Below are 21,174 nucleotides of genomic sequence, written 5' to 3' on the forward strand. Positions count from 1 at the left end.
TATGTGTGTGTGTGTGTGTGTGTGTGTGTGTGTGTGTGCGCATGAGTGAGGATGCATCAGTGTGTTTGATACCCCAAGACAGTGTATTTGAGCCTATTAACACCTGTGTATCCACAAGTAAACTTGTGTTTAAGAGCAATCCATTCAGTGCCATTCATTGTGACAGAGTACTATGTCATGTTTACTATTAGCAGTGCTGAAAACACACATCTGACTGACAGACAGAAAGAAAGAGAGGAGGAATGGAGGGATGAGAGAAAAGAATGGAGAGCCCCCTTCCACAAGCAGAGTGACGTCAGGGGGCTCGTGGGAAGACATGGCTGCGTTTCCCATACCTGTTCCTACGGCAACATACGGTGCCTTATCATATTCAAATATGGTATTTAATTCATTTAACGTACCATGTATTTATCCGGTTTAATATCATTGGAATAAAATCTCTTTAAAAGAGTTACCTGGTCCAAGACAGCTAAAGGGTAAGCTTAGTCAGATATTCAGCCATCGTTGACAATCATTAGTTATCTGAAATCAATAGGTTAATCATAGTTTTGTACTTCCTAGGTTTGTTGCTGCCTTCTTTTCCAGACTCATTCATTCAATAGCAGAGCAGCTTAGCACCTAGGACCCAGTTAGTGTATAGCCTTGGTGTTCGTTAGCTAGGGGGAGCGTTTTAGCGGGCGGACCAGGGCTGGAAAACGGAGAGGGGAGATGGCGTTACCTTCCGCAGTACCAGAGAGGCCGTCGGCTTTGAAGTTGCTGGTGCTCTTCTTCCGGCGGTGCTTCTTGCGGTTGGCGTGCGGCGAGGGGGGCGGGTCCATCTTAGGGCTGGTGGTGTTGGAGATGGAGGGGCTGGAGCACACAGACTCTCCCAGACCCGTGTCTACAGGGAAAGAGACAGACCGTTAGATAATACTGCTTCTCCACAACAAGAAGATGGACGCAATGAAGGACCAGAAATACTTTAGAAAATATGTTGAGTAACCAAGAGTAAACAGCAACTAGGGCTGTGAAGGGAACTGAATAACCGTGTAACTGACGGTTACGGATGAAGACGGTCATGAAAATAAAATAACCGTCAAAAGCGTTTAAAACATGCCTACATTCATTTTAGGATAAAAAATATATATACTTAACTTTATTTTCATGTAGATAAACTTTACTAATGATTATAAGCAGTTGTTTTGCTAACTTGGTCTATTAAACTTTCTACATCTCTTCCTCTTTCCAACTGTCCTTTGATGCTGGAGCAGCTCATCTGCTAGACACGGGGGTGTTCAGCTCTATAGACTATGGCACTTTGATGCTGGAGCAGCTCATCTGCTAGACGCGGGGGTGTTCAGCTCTATAGACTATGGCACTTTGATGCTGGAGCAGCTCATCTGCTAGACACGGGGGTGTTCAGCTCTATAGACTATGGCACTTTGATGCTGGAGCAGCTCATCTGCTAGACACGGGGGTGTTCAGCTCTATAGACTATGGCACTTTGATGCTGGAGCAGCTCATCTGCTAGACGCGGGGGTGTTCAGCTCTATAGACTATGGAACTTTGATGTGTTGACTTTATTTTATTCAACGCACGTTTTCATTGCTTGCTAGTAAATAAATAAATAGGTCTTTTACATTTTAGGGGATGTGTCTGACTATTCAAATTGATACAGAATATTTTCTTGATTTATAGACTACTCAACGCTGATCAGGGCCGGTCCTGGTCCATATCCCGCCCTAGACGAGACCCCCAAAAAATGTACGCCCTCCTATCCCCGCTAAGTAGAATAGTAGCCTGGGCTAAACAGAGACGGCCCGCAATGCTCTTTTATGAATGCACGTGGTAGCCTACTGTTTGTAAAACAGGCAATTTACCGTTTATCTCTGTCATTTAGTAACATTAATTTCTGTTAATGGATGTATTAATTATAGTAATTTACCATTACATTCTCGGAGTGGAAATGTTGTTAGCAGAGCTCACAACCTGCTACACTTGTGAGAAACAAGTTGTGGTTTATTTCATACCATCATTTATATGCTCCATGTGAGCAATGAGCATGTGTCTGGTTTCTCTGTCCTGTTAATGTGAGCATGTGTCTGGTTTCTCTGTCCTGTTAATGTGAGCATGTGTCTGGTTTCTCTGTCCTGTTAATGTGAGCATGTGTCTGGTTTCTCTGTCCTGTTAATGTTGACAGAGCGCACGCCCCTGTGCATGCATAGAAGAACCTGGCCTGCCTCTCACAAATGTTCAAGGAAGGAAAGGGCCCATTTGGGGATGTCTGATTTCTGATCATCTTAACTCACCAACACAAGGAGAATTTGCCTCCCGAGTAGCGCAGCGATCTAAGGCACTGCATCGCAGTGATAGAGGCATCACTACAGAGCCGGGTTCGATCCCAGACTGTGTCATAGCAGGCTGCGAACGGGAGACCCATGAGGCGGCACACAATTGGCCAAGCGTCGTCCGGGTTAGGGGAGGGTTTGGTCGCCCGGGATGTCCTTGTCCCATCGCACTCTAGCGACTCCTTGTGGCGGGCCGGGCGCATGCACGCTGACTTCGGTCGCCGGCTGTACGGTGTTTCCTCCGACACATTGGTGCGGCTGGCTTCCGAGTTAAGCGAGCAGTGTGTCAAGAAGCAGTATGGCTTGGCAGGGTTGTGTTTCGGAGGACGCATGGCTCTCAACCTTCGCCTCTCCCGAGTCCATAGGGGAGTTGCAGCGATGGGACAAGACTAACTACCAATTGGAGATCACGAAATTGGAGAGAAAAAGGAGTGAGCTTCCTCACCTCATACTGCAAGTCAACGAAGTCCGCATTTTTTTTTTTTTTTTACATCCAAGTATTATAATAGTTCCTCACAGTACTTGAAAAATCTTTCCAACTCTCCCCCTTGATAATCAGCATTACTGAAAATTAGACTATGGACATGTTGCGTGTATTTGTTTCTATTGTAATGATTGTCAATTTCATGCTATATCACAGCTGTCCCTTCATACTTTCCTTGTCAATTCATGAACTTATAGTCTACTTTCAGAAAGACTAAGGTAGGCCAAGGTTTTTTTTAATATGTTTTAAGGAAAGGAGAAATATTTGCTTGTGTCTGACATACGCTGGTGGCTTTGACTGACCGGTGTGAGTTGACTGATTCTCTCTACAGGCCTATATGTACCTTTCCTAAAGTAGCCTGTCTGGTCTCCATCTCTTTAATAAGAATCAAACGCTCCTGTCATGATTTCATCTGGTAAAAGGCCTATTTTCAGTAGCTCAGATTACATTACTTCTCTCGTTACGCCGTCCTCTCTTTGAAGAACATATGCCACTGCCATCGAATGACCGCAGCAGCAGGGTTTGTGACGCTATACAAATACTTGGGGAAAAGTGGGAGAACGGACTTCGCTTCAATGGTTTTGTGCGTCGGAATTGGATCTGTATAAAAAAAGGTAAATATGCAGAAAAGCTGCAGACAAGGTAGGCATCTTTGTTCAGACTCCTTTAAAGTTGGGCAAATATGAAAATGAGAGATTATCTCCAACCTGGCATTTCTGAATTGTAGTAATATTTATAATTAATAACCTGAATAATGAAATGCCATGATAATAACAAAGTGAAATCGCTTGTTTCAAATAGGTCTAATTAAGAAGCATATCCATGTAAACAGAATTTTGACCCCCCCCCCCCCCCCCAAGTGTAGCTGTGTCCAGCTATTAACAGTAATACAGGGTCTGAGTGTGGATGTGTCCAGCTAGTAACAGTGATACAGGGTCTGAGTGTGGATGTGTCCAGCTAGTAACAGTGATACAGGGTCTGAGTGTGGATGTGTCCAGCTAGTAACAGTGATACAGGGTCTGAGTGTGGATGTGTCCAGCTAGTAACAGTGATACAGGGTCTGAGTGTGGATGTGTCCAGCTAGTAACAGTGATACAGGGTCTGAGTGTAGCTGTGTCCAGCTATTAACAGTGATACAGGGTCTGAGTGTAGCTGTGTCCAGCTGGGAACAGTGATACAGGGTCTGAGTGTGGATGTGTCCAGCTAGGAACAGTAATACAGGGTCTGAGTGTGGATGTGTCCAGCTAGTAACAGTGATACAGGGTCTGAGTGTGGCTGTGTCCAGCTAGTAACAGTGATACAGGGTCTGAGTGTGGATGTGTCCAGCTAGTAACAGTGATACAGGGTCTGAGTGTGGATGTGTCCAGCTAGGAACAGTAATACAGGGTCTGAGTGTGGATGTGTCCAGCTAGTAACAGTAACACAGGGTCTGAGTGTGGATGTGTCCAGCTAGTAACAGTAATACAGGGTCTGAGTGTAGCTGTGTCCAGCTAGTAACAGTGATACAGGGTCTGAGTGTGGATGTGTCCAGCTAGTAACAGTGATACAGGGTCTGAGTGTGGCTGTGTCCAGCTAGTAACAGTGATACAGGGTCTGAGTGTGGATGTGTCCAGCTAGGAACAGTGATACAGGGTCTGAGTGTGGATGTGTCCAGCTAGTAACAGTGATACAGGGTCTGAGTGTAGCTGTGTCCAGCTAGTAACAGTGATACAGGGTCTGAGTGTGGCTGTGTCCAGCTAGTAACAGTGATACAGGGTCTGAGTGTGGATGTGTCCAGCTAGGAACAGTGATACAGGGTCTGAGTGTGGATGTGTCCAGCTAGTAACAGTGATACAGGGTCTGAGTGTGGATGTGTCCAGCTAGTAACAGTAATACAGGGTCTGAGTGTGGATGTGTCCAGCTAGTAACAGTGATACAGGGTCTGAGTGTGGATGTGTCCAGCTAGTAACAGTAATACAGGGTCTGAGTGTGGATGTGTCCAGCTAGTAACAGTAATACAGGGTCTGAGTGTGGATGTGTCCAGCTAGTAACAGTGATACAGGGTCTGAGTGTGGATGTGTCCAGCTAGTAACAGTGATACAGGGTCTGAGTGTGGATGTGTCCAGCTAGGAACAGTAATACAGGGTCTGAGTGTGGATGTGTCCAGCTATTAACAGTAATACAGGGTCTGAGTGTGGCTGTGTCCAGCTAGGAACAGTAATACAGGGTCTGAGTGTGGATGTGTCCAGCTAGTAACAGTGATACAGGGTCTGAGTGTGGATGTGTCCAGCTAGTAACAGTAATACAGGGTCTGAGTGTGGATGTGTCCAGCTAGTAACAGTGATACAGGGTCTGAGTGTGGCTGTGTCCAGCTAGTAACAGTAATACAGGGTCTGAGTGTGGATGTGTCCAGCTAGTAACAGTAATACAGGGTCTGAGTGTGGATGTGTCCAGCTAGTAACAGTAATACAGGGTCTGAGTGTGGCTGTGTCCAGCTAGGAACAGTGATACAGGGTCTGAGTGTGGATGTGTCCAGCTAGTAACAGTGATACAGGGTCTGAGTGTGGCTGTGTCCAGCTAGTAACAGTGATACAGGGTCTGAGTGTGGATGTGTCCAGCTAGTAACAGTGATACAGGGTCTGAGTGTGGATGTGTCCAGCTAGGAACAGTGATACAGGGTCTGAGTGTGGATGTGTCCAGCTAGTAACAGTGATACAGGGTCTGAGTGTGGATGTGTCCAGCTAGTAACAGTAATACAGGAGATGAGTGTGGATGTGTCCAGCTAGTAACAGTAATACAGGGTCTGAGTGTGGCTGTGTCCAGCTAGTAACAGTAATACAGGGTCTGAGTGTGGATGTGTCCAGCTAGTAACAGTAATACAGGGTCTGAGTGTGGATGTGTCCAGCTAGTAACAGTAATACAGGGTCTGAGTGTGGCTGTGTCCAGCTAGGAACAGTAATACAGGGTCTGAGTGTGGATGTGTCCAGCTAGGAACAGTGATACAGGGTCTGAGTGTGGCTGTGTCCAGCTAGTAACAGTGATACAGGGTCTGAGTGTGGATGTGTCCAGCTAGTAACAGTGATACAGGGTCTGAGTGTGGATGTGTCCAGCTAGTAACAGTAATACAGGGTCTGAGTGTGGATGTGTCCAGCTAGTAACAGTAATACAGGGTCTGAGTGTGGATGTGTCCAGCTAGGAACAGTGATACAGGGTCTGAGTGTGGCTGTGTCCAGCTAGTAACAGTGATACAGGGTCTGAGTGTGGATGTGTCCAGCTAGTAACAGTGATACAGGGTCTGAGTGTGGATGTGTCCAGCTAGTAACAGTAATACAGGGTCTGAGTGTGGCTGTGTCCAGCTAGTAACAGTGATACAGGGTCTGAGTGTGGCTGTGTCCAGCTAGTAACAGTGATACAGGGTCTGAGTGTGGATGTGTCCAGCTAGTAACAGTGATACAGGGTCTGAGTGTGGATGTGTCCAGCCAGTAACAGTGATACAGGGTCTGAGTGTGGATGTGTCCAGCTAGTAACAGTGATACAGGGTCTGAGTGTAGCTGTGTCCAGCTAGTAACAGTGATACAGGGTCTGAGTGTGGCTGTGTCCAGCTTGTAACAGTGATACAGGGTCTGAGTGTGGATGTGTCCAGCTAGGAACAGTGATACAGGGTCTGAGTGTGGATGTGTCCAGCTATTAACAGTAATACAGGGTCTGAGTGTGGCTGTGTCCAGCTATTAACAGTGATACAGGATCTGAGTGTGGATGTGTCCAGCTAGTAACAGTGATACAGGGTCTGAGTGTGGATGTGTCCAGCTAGGAACAGTGATACAGGGTCTGAGTGTGGCTGTGTCCAGCTATTAACAGTGATACAGGGTCTGAGTGTGGATGTGTCCAGCTAGTAACAGTAATACAGGGTCTGAGTGTGGCTGTGTCCAGCTAGTAACAGTGATACAGGGTCTGAGTGTGGATGTGTCCAGCTAGTAACAGTGATACAGGGTCTGAGTGTGGCTGTGTCCAGCTAGGAACAGTGATACAGGGTCTGAGTGTGGATGTGTCCAGCTAGTAACAGTAATACAGGGTCTGAGTGTGGCTGTGTCCAGCTAGTAACAGTGATACAGGGTCTGAGTGTGGATGTGTCCAGCTAGTAACAGTGATACAGGGTCTGAGTGTGGATGTGTCCAGCTAGGAACAGTGATACAGGGTCTGAGTGTGGCTGTGTCCAGCTATTAACAGTGATACAGGGTCTGAGTGTGGATGTGTCCAGCTAGTAACAGTAATACAGGGTCTGAGTGTGGCTGTGTCCAGCTAGTAACAGTGATACAGGGTCTGAGTGTGGATGTGTCCAGCTAGTAACAGTGATACAGGGTCTGAGTGTGGCTGTGTCCAGCTAGGAACAGTGATACAGGGTCTGAGTGTGGATGTGTCCAGCTAGGAACAGTGATACAGGGTCTGAGTGTGGATGTGTCCAGCTAGTAACAGTGATACAGGGTCTGAGTGTAGCTGTGTCCAGCTAGTAACAGTGATACAGGGTCTGAGTGTGGATGTGTCCAGCTAGTAACAGTGATACAGGGTCTGAGTGTGGATGTGTCCAGCTAGGAACAGTGATACAGGGTCTGAGTGTGGCTGTGTCCAGCTATTAACAGTGATACAGGGTCTGAGTGTGGATGTGTCCAGCTAGTAACAGTAATACAGGGTCTGAGTGTGGCTGTGTCCAGCTAGTAACAGTGATACAGGGTCTGAGTGTGGATGTGTCCAGCTAGTAACAGTGATACAGGGTCTGAGTGTGGCTGTGTCCAGCTAGGAACAGTGATACAGGGTCTGAGTGTGGATGTGTCCAGCTAGTAACAGTAATACAGGGTCTGAGTGTGGCTGTGTCCAGCTAGTAACAGTGATACAGGGTCTGAGTGTGGATGTGTCCAGCTAGTAACAGTGATACAGGGTCTGAGTGTGGATGTGTCCAGCTATTAACAGTGATACAGGGTCTGAGTGTGGATGTGTCCAGCTAGGAACAGTGATACAGGGTCTGAGTGTGGCTGTGTCCAGCTAGTAACAGTGATACAGGGTCTGAGTGTGGATGTGTCCAGCTAGTAACAGTGATACAGGGTCTGAGTGTGGATGTGTCCAGCTAGGAACAGTGATACAGGGTCTGAGTGTGGATGTGTCCAGCTAGTAACAGTGATACAGGGTCTGAGTGTAGCTGTGTCCAGCTAGTAACAGTGATACAGGGTCTGAGTGTGGATGTGTCCAGCTAGTAACAGTGATACAGGGTCTGAGTGTGGATGTGTCCAGCTAGTAACAGTAATACAGGGTCTGAGTGTGGATGTGTCCAGCTATTAACAGTGATACAGGGTCTGAGTGTGGCTGTGTCCAGCTAGGAACAGTGATACAGGGTCTGAGTGTGGATGTGTCCAGCTAGGAACAGTGATACAGGGTCTGAGTGTGGATGTGTCCAGCTAGTAACAGTGATACAGGGTCTGAGTGTGGATGTGTCCAGCTAGTAACAGTGATACAGGGTCTGAGTGTGGCTGTGTCCAGCTAGTAACAGTAATACAGGGTCTGAGTGTGGCTGTGTCCAGCTAGTAACAGTGATACAGGGTCTGAGTGTGGATGTGTCCAGCTAGTAACAGTGATACAGGGTCTGAGTGTGGCTGTGTCCAGCTATTAACAGTAATACAGGGTCTGAGTGTGGATGTGTCCAGCTAGTAACAGTGATACAGGGTCTGAGTGTGGATGTGTCCAGCTAGGAACAGTGATACAGGGTCTGAGTGTGGCTGTGTCCAGCTAGGAACAGTGATACAGGGTCTGAGTGTGGCTGTGTCCAGCTAGTAACAGTGATACAGGGTCTGAGTGTGGATGTGTCCAGCTAGTAACAGTAATACAGGGTCTGAGTGTAGCTGTGTCCAGCTAGGAACAGTAATACAGGGTCTGAGTGTGGATGTGTCCAGCTAGGAACAGTGATACAGGGTCTGAGTGTGGATGTGTCCAGCTAGTAACAGTGATACAGGGTCTGAGTGTGGATGTGTCCAGCTAGTAACAGTGATACAGGGTCTGAGTGTGGATGTGTCCAGCTAGTAACAGTGATACAGGGTCTGAGTGTGGCTGTGTCCAGCTAGTAACAGTAATACAGGGTCTGAGTGTGGATGTGTCCAGCTAGTAACAGTGATACAGGGTCTGAGTGTGGCTGTGTCCAGCTAGTAACAGTAATACAGGGTCTGAGTGTGGATGTGTCCAGCTAGTAACAGTGATACAGGGTCTGAGTGTGGATGTGTCCAGCTAGTAACAGTGATACAGGGTCTGAGTGTGGATGTGTCCAGCTATTAACAGTAATACAGGGTCTGAGTGTGGATGTGTCCAGCTAGGAACAGTGATACAGGGTCTGAGTGTGGATGTGTCCAGCTAGTAACAGTGATACAGGGTCTGAGTGTGGATGTGTCCAGCTAGTAACAGTGATACAGGGTCTGAGTGTGGATGTGTCCAGCTATTAACAGTAATACAGGGTCTGAGTGTGGATGTGTCCAGCTAGGAACAGTGATACAGGGTCTGAGTGTGGATGTGTCCAGCTAGTAACAGTGATACAGGGTCTGAGTGTGGATGTGTCCAGCTAGGAACAGTGATACAGGGTCTGAGTGTGGATGTGTCCAGCTAGTAACAGTAATACAGGGTCTGAGTGTGGATGTGTCCAGCTAGTAACAGTAATACAGGGTCTGAGTGTGGATGTGTCCAGCTAGTAACAGTAATACAGGGTCTGAGTGTGGATGTGTCCAGCTAGTAACAGTGATACAGGGTCTGAGTGTGGATGTGTCCAGCTAGTAACAGTGATACAGGGTCTGAGTGTAGCTGTGTCCAGCTAGTAACAGTGATACAGGGTCTGAGTGTGGATGTGTCCAGCTAGGGAAGCAGTAATACAGGGTCTGAGTGTGGATGTGTCCAGCTAGGAACAGTAATACAGGGTCTGAGTGTGGCTGTGTCCAGCTAGTAACAGTGATACAGGGTCTGAGTGTGGATGTGTCCAGCTAGTAACAGTGATACAGGGTCTGAGTGTGGATGTGTCCAGCTATTAACAGTAATACAGGGTCTGAGTGTGGCTGTGTCCAGCTATTAACAGTAATACAGGGTCTGAGTGTGGATGTGTCCAGCTAGTAACAGTGATACAGGGTCTGAGTGTGGATGTGTCCAGCTAGTAACAGTGATACAGGGTCTGAGTGTGGATGTGTCCAGCTAGTAACAGTAATACAGGGTCTGAGTGTGGATGTGTCCAGCTAGTAACAGTAATACAGGGTCTGAGTGTAGCTGTGTCCAGCTAGGAACAGTGATACAGGGTCTGAGTGTGGATGTGTCCAGCTAGTAACAGTGATACAGGGTCTGAGTGTGGATGTGTCCAGCTAGTAACAGTGATACAGGGTCTGAGTGTGGATGTGTCCAGCTAGTAACAGTAATACAGGGTCTGAGTGTAGCTGTGTCCAGCTAGGAACAGTGATACAGGGTCTGAGTGTGGATGTGTCCAGCTAGTAACAGTGATACAGGGTCTGAGTGTGGATGTGTCCAGCTAGTAACAGTAATACAGGGTCTGAGTGTGGATGTGTCCAGCTAGTAACAGTGATACAGGGTCTGAGTGTGGCTGTGTCCAGCTAGTAACAGTAATACAGGGTCTGAGTGTAGCTGTGTCCAGCTAGGAACAGTGATACAGGGTCTGAGTGTGGATGTGTCCAGCTAGTAACAGTGATACAGGGTCTGAGTGTAGCTGTGTCCAGCTATTAACAGTGATACAGGGTCTGAGTGTGGATGTGTCCAGCTAGTAACAGTAATACAGGGTCTGAGTGTGGATGTGTCCAGCTAGTAACAGTGATACAGGGTCTGAGTGTGGATGTGTCCAGCTAGTAACAGTGATACAGGGTCTGAGTGTGGATGTGTCCAGCTAGTAACAGTGATACAGGGTCTGAGTGTGGATGTGTCCAGCTAGTAACAGTAATACAGGGTCTGAGTGTGGATGTGTCCAGCTAGTAACAGTGATACAGGGTCTGAGTGTGGATGTGTCCAGCTAGTAACAGTAATACAGGGTCTGAGTGTGGATGTGTCCAGCTAGGAACAGTGATACAGGGTCTGAGTGTGGATGTGTCCAGCTAGTAACAGTGATACAGGGTCTGAGTGTGGCTGTGTCCAGCTAGTAACAGTAATACAGGGTCTGAGTGTGGATGTGTCCAGCTAGTAACAGTAATACAGGGTCTGAGTGTGGATGTGTCCAGCTAGTAACAGTGATACAGGGTCTGAGTGTGGATGTGTCCAGCTAGGGAAGCAGTAATACAGGGTCTGAGTGTGGATGTGTCCAGCTCTACAGAGCCATCCGTAGCAGTCAGTGGAAGAAGCTGCCATTCATTTGGCTGTTCTCCTCCTCCTTCCCTGGCTGGCCCAGGATATCAGGCTCGGAGGCTACGAGACGCTGAACTGACAGCTGTGACTTGCGGCGGAATAAAATAACATTCAGTTCCCATCAATATCAGCGTGGGCGGCGGGACTGATGTGGACAGTGGGGTTGGGGGGAGGGGCTGCTGGCACGGAGCGAGCTCCTATCACACTGATGTAGCGCCTGCTGCCCAGAACAGAACAGACAGCCTCAAGGACAGACATAACTTATTGGAATATCGTTTAGTCTCAGCTCAAGTGGAAAACGTGACAACTTATCTCTGCTGACAAGATGCCATCCCGGAGCGCACAATTAACCGCCTGGGATTAACAGCCCTCACATCTGCAGCCCCTCCTCCCTCTCCTCACCCGTGTCTCCCCCCGTCCCAGCCTCCCCCTCCTCTCTCTACATCACTACCTTCACATATTACACTACCCCCTCCCTCCCTCGCAGCGTCCCCCATCTCTCTCTACAATCATCCCTCCACTGGCGCCCTCAGTATCTGTTGTTAACGATCTTCCTTGTTCTTTTTCTGTGAGCGAGCCTCTCTCTCGCTCTTCTCCTTCATGAAACTCTGGTATGAAGAGAGGTTCATTTAGACGCTGTATCCTGAAATCTGACGATATGCATGCTGTGCTCTTTGATAGGGTGATAACATGGTTGCTCACAATGTAAAGAGCTTTGTGATTTCTGTCTGTAAATGAAAAGCGCTCTACAAATGAAGTGTTATTATCATGAACAGTAAATGCATAATAATATCCCAGCCTTGTGTGTTAAGCGGTCGTCAATAGTTACCACAGCCACAAAGTCATAATTCTGGCTAAACCCCGCCCATGACTACATGGCTAAACCCCGCCCATGACTACATGGCTAAACCCCGCCCATGACTACAATTTCTCTTCTTAAAATCTGATTTGAAACCTAACCTTAAACACACTGCTAACCTTATACCTAACCTTAAATTAAGGCCAACAAGCTATTTTGGTGGCTGTGGTAACTAGTGACAACAGCGTGAAGCAGACCAACTCTGAGTGAAGATAGTAAACAGGAAGTGGAGGTAAAGTGACTTCCTGTCTGTCGGCTACTTTACAGTAGAAGATCAGAGGATTGCCGGGCAGCTCCTGAGGCATGGAATTCCACAGCCTGGTCTGCCAAATCAAAGACACCAGCTGCTGCCCCCCCCCCCCCCCCCACCACACACACACAATGGGCTCTTTCACAGGGCCACCGCACCGCACACAAACTCAAAATAAGTTTCTTCCTGTTTCCAGTTTCTGAAAACACACAGGACCACAGGCAAAAGGTTCAGATAAGTGAAATGCTGAGATATCCTGACAGGGCTGTCATTTTAAAGCCTATCACCCAATCAAGCTAGGAAAGGCAGTGGACACTATATTGTTAGCCACTGTAAGAGAGACTCGGACAGGGAAAACCAGGGAACAGGGTTGCTCCTGCATGTGCATTCCTGAGCTGAAGGAGGAAGATGCCATGCCAGGGACACCCCCCCCCAGCCACGGAGGACTGAAAATAGGAACACTATGTTAGTCAGAGGGTTGGAGGTTGGAGCTCAGCGAAGCGACCGTGGGCCTCGACCAGCTCAGCCCAGCGAGCCATTAGCCCCACAGCAAGCTGACTGAGTAGGGAGGAACGCTAGCTTGCTCCCCTTTCCCCCCGTGTCCCTGGTTCATCCCCCCTGGCTCCTACAGGCCTGGAGGCCTCCTAATGAAACAGACACTCATTAGTATTACTGCTCCCATTGTTCCATCATTAAGGGGAAAAGGCAACTCAATGCAGAGAGGAAAAAGGGGGCGTGTTTACTGAGAGCAGCTAACAGACCAGAGGCCATCGATGTCATAGCCATCCAATATTTATTTAACTGGAGAAAAGCAGATATATCCACATACTAACAACCCTGCAGCTGTCCTCTCCTGTCCTCAGCTCTACTTACTGGCTACAGGGCTTCTAGTGTGTGGATGTCTTCATCTCTTCTCTTGTTCTCCAATAGGACTCATTACTGTCTGTGGAGCACTAGGTCCCTCCTCCAATAGGACTCATTACTGTCTGTGGAGCACTAGGTCCCTCCTCCAATAGGACTCATTACTGTCTGTGGAGTACTAGGTCCCTCCTCCAATAGGACTCATTACTGTCTGTGGAGCACTAGGTCCCTCCTCCAATAGGACTCATTACTGTCTGTGGAGCACTAGGTCCCTCCTCCAATAGGACTCATTACTGTCTGTGGAGCACTAGGTCCCTCCACCAATAGGACTCATTACTGTCTGTGGAGCACTAGGTCCCTCCTCCAATAGGACTCATTACTGTCTGTGGAGCACTAGGTCCCTCCTCCAATAGGACTCATTACTGTCTGTGGAGTACTAGGTCCCTCCACCAATAGGACTCATTACTGTCTGTGGAGCACTAGGTCCCTCCTCCAATAGGACTCATTACTGTCTGTGGAGCACTAGGTCCCTCCTCCAATAGGACTCATTACTGTCTGTGGAGCACTAGGTCCCTCCTCCAATAGGACTCATTACTGTCTGTGGAGCACTAGGTCCCTCCTCCAATAGGACTCATTACTGTCTGTGGAGCACTAGGTCCCTCCTCCAATAGGACTCATTACTGTCTGTGGAGCACTAGGTCCCTCCTCCAATAGGACTCATTACTGTCTGTGGAGCACTAGGTCCCTCCTCCAATAGGACTCATTACTGTCTGTGGAGCACTAGGTCCCTCCTCCAATAGGACTCATTACTGTCTGTGGTGCACTAGGTCCCTCCTCCAATAGGACTCATTACTGTCTGTGGAGCACTAGGTCCCTCCTCCAATAGGACTCATTACTGTCTGTGGAGCACTAGGTCCCTCCTCCAATAGGACTCATTACTGTCTGTGGAGCACTAGGTCCCTCCTCCAATAGGACTCATTACTGTCTGTGGAGCACTAGGTCCCTCCTCCAATAGGACTCATTACTGTCTGTGGAGCACTAGGTCCCTCCTCCAATAGGACTCATTACTGTCTGTGGAGCACTAGGTCCCTCCACCAATAGGACTCATTACTGTCTGTGGAGCACTAGGTCCCTCCTCCAATAGGACTCATTACTGTCTGTGGAGCACTAGGTCCCTCCTCCAATAGGACTCATTACTGTCTGTGGAGCACTAGGTCCCTCCACCAATAGGACTCATTACTGTCTGTGGAGCACTAGGTCCCTCCTCCAATAGGACTCATTACTGTCTGTGGAGCACTAGGTCCCTCCTCCAATAGGACTCATTACTGTCTGTGGAGCACTAGGTCCCTCCTCCAATAGGACTCATTACTGTCTGTGGAGCACTAGGTCCCTCCTCCAATAGGACTCATTACTGTCTGTGGAGCACTAGGTCCCTCCTCCAATAGGACTCATTACTGTCTGTGGAGCACTAGGTCCCTCCTCCAATAGGACTCATTACTGTCTGTGGAGCACTAGGTCCCTCCTCCAATAGGACTCATTACTGTCTGTGGAGCACTAGGTCCCTCCACCAATAGGACTCATTACTGTCTGTGGAGCACTAGGTCCCTCCTCCAATAGGACTCATTACTGTCTGTGGAGCACTAGGTCCCTCCTCCAATAGGACTCATTACTGTCTGTGGAGCACTAGGTCCCTCCTCCAATAGGACTCATTACTGTCTGTGGAGCACTAGGTCCCTCCTCCAATAGGACTCATTACTGTCTGTGGAGCACTAGGTCCCTCCTCCAATAGGACTCATTACTGTCTGTGGAGCACTAGGTCCCTCCTCCAATAGGACTCATTACTGTCTGTGGAGCACTAGGTCCCTCCTCCAATAGGACTCATTACTGTCTGTGGAGCACTAGGTCCCTCCTCCAATAGGACTCATTACTGTCTGTGGAGCACTAGGTCCCTCCTCCAATAGGACTCATTACTGTCTGTGGAGCACTAGGTCCCTCCACCAATAGGAGAAACGACAGGCCTAGATTGAAGGGACTTGCCTTCCTGTGAATCATCACGTCAACATTTTACATTTTTACATTTTAGTCATTTAGCAGACGCTCTTATCCAGAGCGACTTACAGTAGTGAATGCATACATTTCATAACATTTTTCCCCCGTACTGGTCCCCCGTGGGAATCGAACCCACAACCCTGGTGTTGCAAACACCATGCTCTACCAACTGAGCCACATGGGACCAACAACTGAATATTATACATGAGTACATAGGAGAAGAGACAGAATACAATGTGATCTGATTAAAAACAGGCAGGAAACTAACTTACACAAGGCCTGGTGTAAAAGGTGTGGGGTTTAGATAAAGGGTTAGTATGAAGACAGTCTCAAAGCAGCAGAGACTATTGTTCAGACACAACCGCCCCTTCCACAGAGAAGAGTCCTTCAGAAGCCGACGGCCACAGAGGAGAGCAAATAGCAGCAAGCCCTTCAGAAGCCGACGGCCACAGAGCAGAGCAAATAGAAGCAAGCCCTTCAGAAGCCGACGGCCACAGAGGAGAGCAAATAGCAGCAAGCCCTTCAGAAGCCGACGGCCACAGAGGAGAGCAAATAGCAGCAAGCCCTTCAGAAGCCGACGGCCACAGAGGAGAGCAAATAGCAGCAAGCCCTTCAGAAGCCGACGGCCACAGAGGAGAGCAAATAGCAGCAAGCCCTTCAGAAGCCGACGGCCACAGAGGAGAGCAAATGGCAGCAAGCCCTTCAGAAGCCGACGGCCACAGAGGAGAGCAAATAGCAGCAAGCCCTTCAGAAGCCGACGGCCACAGAGGAGAGCAAATAGCAGCAAGCCCTTCAAAGCCGACGGCCACAGAGCAGAGCAAATAGAAGCAAGCCCTTCAGAAGCCGACGGCCACAGAGGAGAGCAAATAGCTGCAAGCCCTTCAGAAGCCGACGGCCACAGAGGAGAGCAAATAGCAGCAAGCCCTTCAGAAGCCGACGGCCACAGAGGAGAGCAAATAGCAGCAAGCCCTTCAGAAGCCGACGGCCACAGAGGAGAGCAAATAGCAGCAAGCCCTTCAGAAGCCGACGGCCACAGAGGAGAGCAAATAGCAGCAAGCCCTTCAGAAGCCGACGGCCACAGAGGAGAGCAAATAGCAGCAAGCCCTTCAGAAGCCGACGGCCACAGAGGAGAGCAAATAGCAGCAAGCCCTTCAGAAGCCGACGGCCACAACAGAAAAACTAATTACAAAGACGTCCTCCTTTTCTTCTCCCTGAGAGCTCTCATTGGGCTGGGCTCTGGGGGCAGAAGGTGATGACTTCTCAGGCCCTGGAGCCACTGGTCAACTAGTCATCCAGCTATCACAACTCATCCCAGTCACGACACAGTGGAGAGAGAGGAGGGGCACCTCGTTAAGGGGCTGGGTAAGGCTCGTTAAGGGGCTGGGTAAAGGTTATTTATATAAAGAGAGGCTGAGGGGCCGTGATGCTTTCAGACAAGCTCAGAACAGAGCTCTCAACGCCTCCAGGACCCCAACATCCACTAACACAGTTATACACAGACACACGATACACAGTTATACACAGACACACGATACACAGTTATACACAGACACACGATACACAGTTATACACAGACACACAATACACAGTTATACACAGACACACAATACACAGTTATACACAGACACACGATACACAGTTATACACAGACACACAATACACAGTTATACACAGACACACAATACACAGTTATACACAGACACACAATACACAGTTATACACAGACACACAATACACAGTTATACACAGACACACAATACACAGTTATACACAGACACACAATACACAGTTATACACAGACACACGATACACAGTTATACACAGACACACAATACACAGTTATACACAGACACACAATACACAGTTATACACAGACACACGATACACAGTTATACACAGACACACGATACACAGTTATACACAGACACACAATACACAGTTATACACAGACACACAATACACAGTTATACACAGACACACAATACACAGTTATACACAGACACACAATACACAGTTATACACAGACACACAATACACAGTTATACACAGACACACGATACACAGTTATACACAGACACACGATACACAGTTATACACAGACACACAATACACAGTTATACACAGACACACAATACACAGTTATACACAGACACACGATACACAGTTATACACAGACACACGATACACAGTTATACACAGACACACAATACACAGTTATACACAGACACACAATACACAGTTATACACAGACACACGATACACAGTTATACACAGACACACGATACACAGTTATACACAGACACACAATACACAGTTATACACAGACACACAATACACAGTTATACACAGACCAATACACAGTTATACACAGACACACAATACACAGTTATACACAGACACACGATACACAGTTATACACAGACACACGATACACAGTTATACACAGACACACAATACACAGTTATACACAGACACACAATACACAGTTATACACAGACACACAATACACAGTTATACACAGACACACGATACACAGTTATACACAGACACACGATACACAGTTATACACAGACACACAATACACAGTTATACACAGACACACAATACACAGTTATACACAGACACACAATACACAGTTATACACAGACACACAATACACAGTTATACACAGACACACAATACACAGTTATACACAGACACACAATACACAGTTATACACAGACACACGATACACAGTTATACACAGACACACAATACACAGTTATACACAGACACACAATACACAGTTATACACAGACACACAATACACAGTTATACACAGACACACAATACACAGTTATACACACACACACACACACACACACACACACACGGTACACCCATTCTATTTTAGATCTGCATAAATGAATACTGTGATATAATGGGAATTGTAAAAATATACAGATTTTAATATGGTGTTAATTAGCTGGATTAAACAGAAGCTTTGTTCAACTGACAGATGTCAACCTCCATCATATCCCCAATCTACAGATGTCAATCACACTCATTCTACTTTGGCCGTTAAAAAGAAACGGTTTGTGTTCATTGATAAATGGCCTTACAGAAATGTCTGTACAAATAAAGTTGAGTGAAATTGAACTGACTTGCATAAGCTGCCCACAGTTGGCTAAAGGAGAGAGCGAGGAGACCGAAGGATACTAGTGTGGGCCTCAGCTGTGTGTGTGTGTGTGTGTGTGTGTGTGTGAGAGTGTGTGTGTGTGCATTGAGGCCCCTGGGAGCCAATGTGATTAGAGTGTTTCACAACTTTAAACGTTATTTCAGGAGAGCAGCGCAGGGCCAACGGGCCCAACACACGGGGGACCTGTCACTCAGACTCATCGTCACGGCGACACACCCTCGATCCGACAGCTGTCAGTCTCAGCGTGCAGCAGAGAGTGTGGTTGTGTGTGTGCGTCAGTCAAAGACCAGAGCATGTACACACACACACAGACACCAGATCCCCCAGTGCATGTGAGGATAAATGTGCTCTTGCTAATGTGTGTCTCTGAGTGACCATTAGTTTGATAAACAGTTAAGACAGCATTAGGGGCCTGGCAGGCAGATCAATGGAGGACGAATGAAAGGCCCAGCGGAGGAGGAGAAGGGCCCTCCTGCGGAGCTCTGCTCTCAGGCTGCCTGTACTAAGGCAGGCTCCCCACCGTGGAGCTCCAAGTCAGAGCCCATCTGGGGCCCAATGACAGGGGGAAAGAAAAAACTGGGTCTAGGGGTGGCCTGGTTCCTTAACGATGTGTGTGTGTGTGTGTGTTTCCTCATACCTGTGCTGACTCCTGAGTTGGCGATGACAGTGGCCTCGCTCCATTGGTCGGCGGAGGAGACTGAGTAGGATCTCTGGTGCATACCGTCCCCACGACTGTTAAAGGACACCAAGCTGATCCCACTGGCCATCTGAGAGGCTGACAAACTACTGGTCACAGAGCCTGAAGGAGAGGGAGAGAGAAACCAGGATGTCTATCAGTCAGTTGTCTGTTAAAGGACACCAAGCTGATCCCACTGGTCATCTGAGAGGCTGACAAACTACTGGTCACAGAGCCTGAAGGAGAGGGAGAGAGAAACCAGGATGTCTACCAGTCAGTTGTCAAACTTATCTTTTGTCCAATATTCCATCATTTACTGAAACCAACTCAAGGTTACAAAGACGTTTACATTAGAAAAGTGCTCAGTTTTCCTTAGTTTACAATAAGGGCTGCTGGCAACACAACTAAATGAAATAAAGAAATCCTGCTGCTACACCTTTGACTAAAGAGAAACCCCTAATAAAGCAAGTTGAACCTCCACCCCAAAGCAAACAACACAATGGATTGTCTACTGCAATAGGCCACACCACAGGGGACATAGTAAGGGCCCTCTCTCACTGTGGCCCCTGGCTCAATACATGTATCTGGATGTGCTGGGGGCTCCACATAAAGCATTAGCATTATAATAGGCTAATGTGACCGTAAACGGAGGCGAACAGAGCGGAGCGCGCATTTACCGCAGTCAATTACCCCGGTGCAGTGTGTGTGTGTGTGTGTGTGTGTGTGTGTGTGTGTGTGTGTGCAGTGTGTGTGTGTGTGTGTGTGCAGTGTGAAGTTGAAGCTAAGGCTGGGTGTGATGAGAACAGCACCACCTTAACCCAGAGCCTAAAGCTGCTGCTGTTGCTATAATACACACTGATACAGTACACTCTGACCCACTGGAGACATGACTGTGGATTGGAAACATACTAAACACACACACACGCAAGCAAATGTGCACTAACACGCAAACATACACACACTCGCATGTACAGGAATAACACACACAAAGTGATTATAAAAGGAACACTACCAGCAGCCCGCTGCTGAAACCAAACCTTTGAGTTGCCGGAGCTTTCATGGCCTAACAGCTGAGTGAATCATTTATCTCTCTCTCTCCTCCGTCTCCCTCCCTCCCTCCCTCCCTCACCTCTCTTTCTCTCATTACAGCTCATGTCTGGAGCTGCCTGAGTGGAGAGAGGACTCTGATTGCATTAATATTCATGACAGTAATTAGTACATGTATTATGGGTCACTGAATATTCATGCTATTAGTTTGGTCCTCCTGGAGCCGTGCGCCTGTGTGCATGGGTGTTGGTGGGTGTGTGTCTTTGTGAGGGTGTGTTTGTGTGTGTGTGGGGGCATGTTGGTGGGTGTGTCTGTGTGCGTGCGTGTTGGTGGGTACGTGTGTGTCTGTGTGAGTGTGTGTGTCTTTGTGAGTGTGTGTGTCTTTGTGAGTGTGTGTGTCTTTGTGAGTGTCTGTGTGTGCGGGCATGTTGGTGGGTGTGTCTGTGTGCGTGTGTGTGTGTGTGTGTGTGTGTGTGTATATTCATCCCCTCAACAGTATGGTTTATGGTTCATTGTTTGATTATTTTTGTTGAAGGTAAAATTACAAAACAAAATACTGCAGGACCCATAAAGGCCCACAATGGACGTGTGTGTGTAGGACGAGGTGTCTATGTGTGTGTGAGAGTACGTGGAAGTGTGTAAGCATGCATGTGTGTGTCTCTGTCTCTCACCAGGGCCACCAGGTCCCAGCTGCAGACTGCTCATGTCCTTGGCCAGGCCGTTGGTCTTCGGGCTGGGGACAGCGGCACAGGTAGACACGGCTCGGGGAGGCCTTTTCCCTGGGACCTTCACTGTGGTCCTCAACAGATCTATCTCCTTCCCATGGACGTTCTGCATGTAGTCCTACAGGAGACAGGCAGGGAGACAGTCTGCTATCAATACACACTTAGAGATTAAAGATAAACGCTCTCTGATAAACAGGGATTTGTTTTTATAACTAATGACAAGGGGGTTTGCTCAGAATACAGAGATGCATTGTTGTGGGTTAGATGGTTGTAATATTTACAGGCCTAGCTGCCTATAACAACATAACTAAATGTAAATGTATGAGTCATTAGGGAGGGTTAAGCTACTTGGCAGCACCCTGGAGATAACATAACAGG

General features: G+C 47.8%; 1 protein-coding gene across 7 annotated transcripts in view; it reads right to left on the reverse strand.

Annotated features, from left to right (window-relative positions):
- The window catches only part of agap1 (ArfGAP with GTPase domain, ankyrin repeat and PH domain 1), a 251,067-nt gene that overhangs the window by 58,840 nt on the left and 171,053 nt on the right, over positions 1-21,174 (reverse strand). For 5 of the 7 annotated variants that reach the window (XM_029741621.1, XM_029741620.1, XM_029741619.1 and 2 more), the window contains 3 exons: positions 20,743-20,914; positions 18,986-19,147; positions 719-880 (listed from right to left, as the gene is read on the reverse strand). In XM_029741621.1, coding sequence (XP_029597481.1) covers positions 719-880; positions 18,986-19,147; positions 20,743-20,914 — 496 coding nt within the window. Of the gene's footprint in view, positions 1-718; positions 881-18,985; positions 19,148-19,228; positions 19,261-20,742; positions 20,915-21,174 lie in introns of all 7 variants that reach the window. The other 2 variants (XM_029741615.1, XM_029741618.1) reach the window with 2 other exon arrangements.

This window comes from Salmo trutta, chromosome 39, assembly GCF_901001165.1.
Source record: "Salmo trutta chromosome 39, fSalTru1.1, whole genome shotgun sequence".
Classification (NCBI taxonomy): Eukaryota; Metazoa; Chordata; class Actinopteri; order Salmoniformes; family Salmonidae; genus Salmo; species Salmo trutta.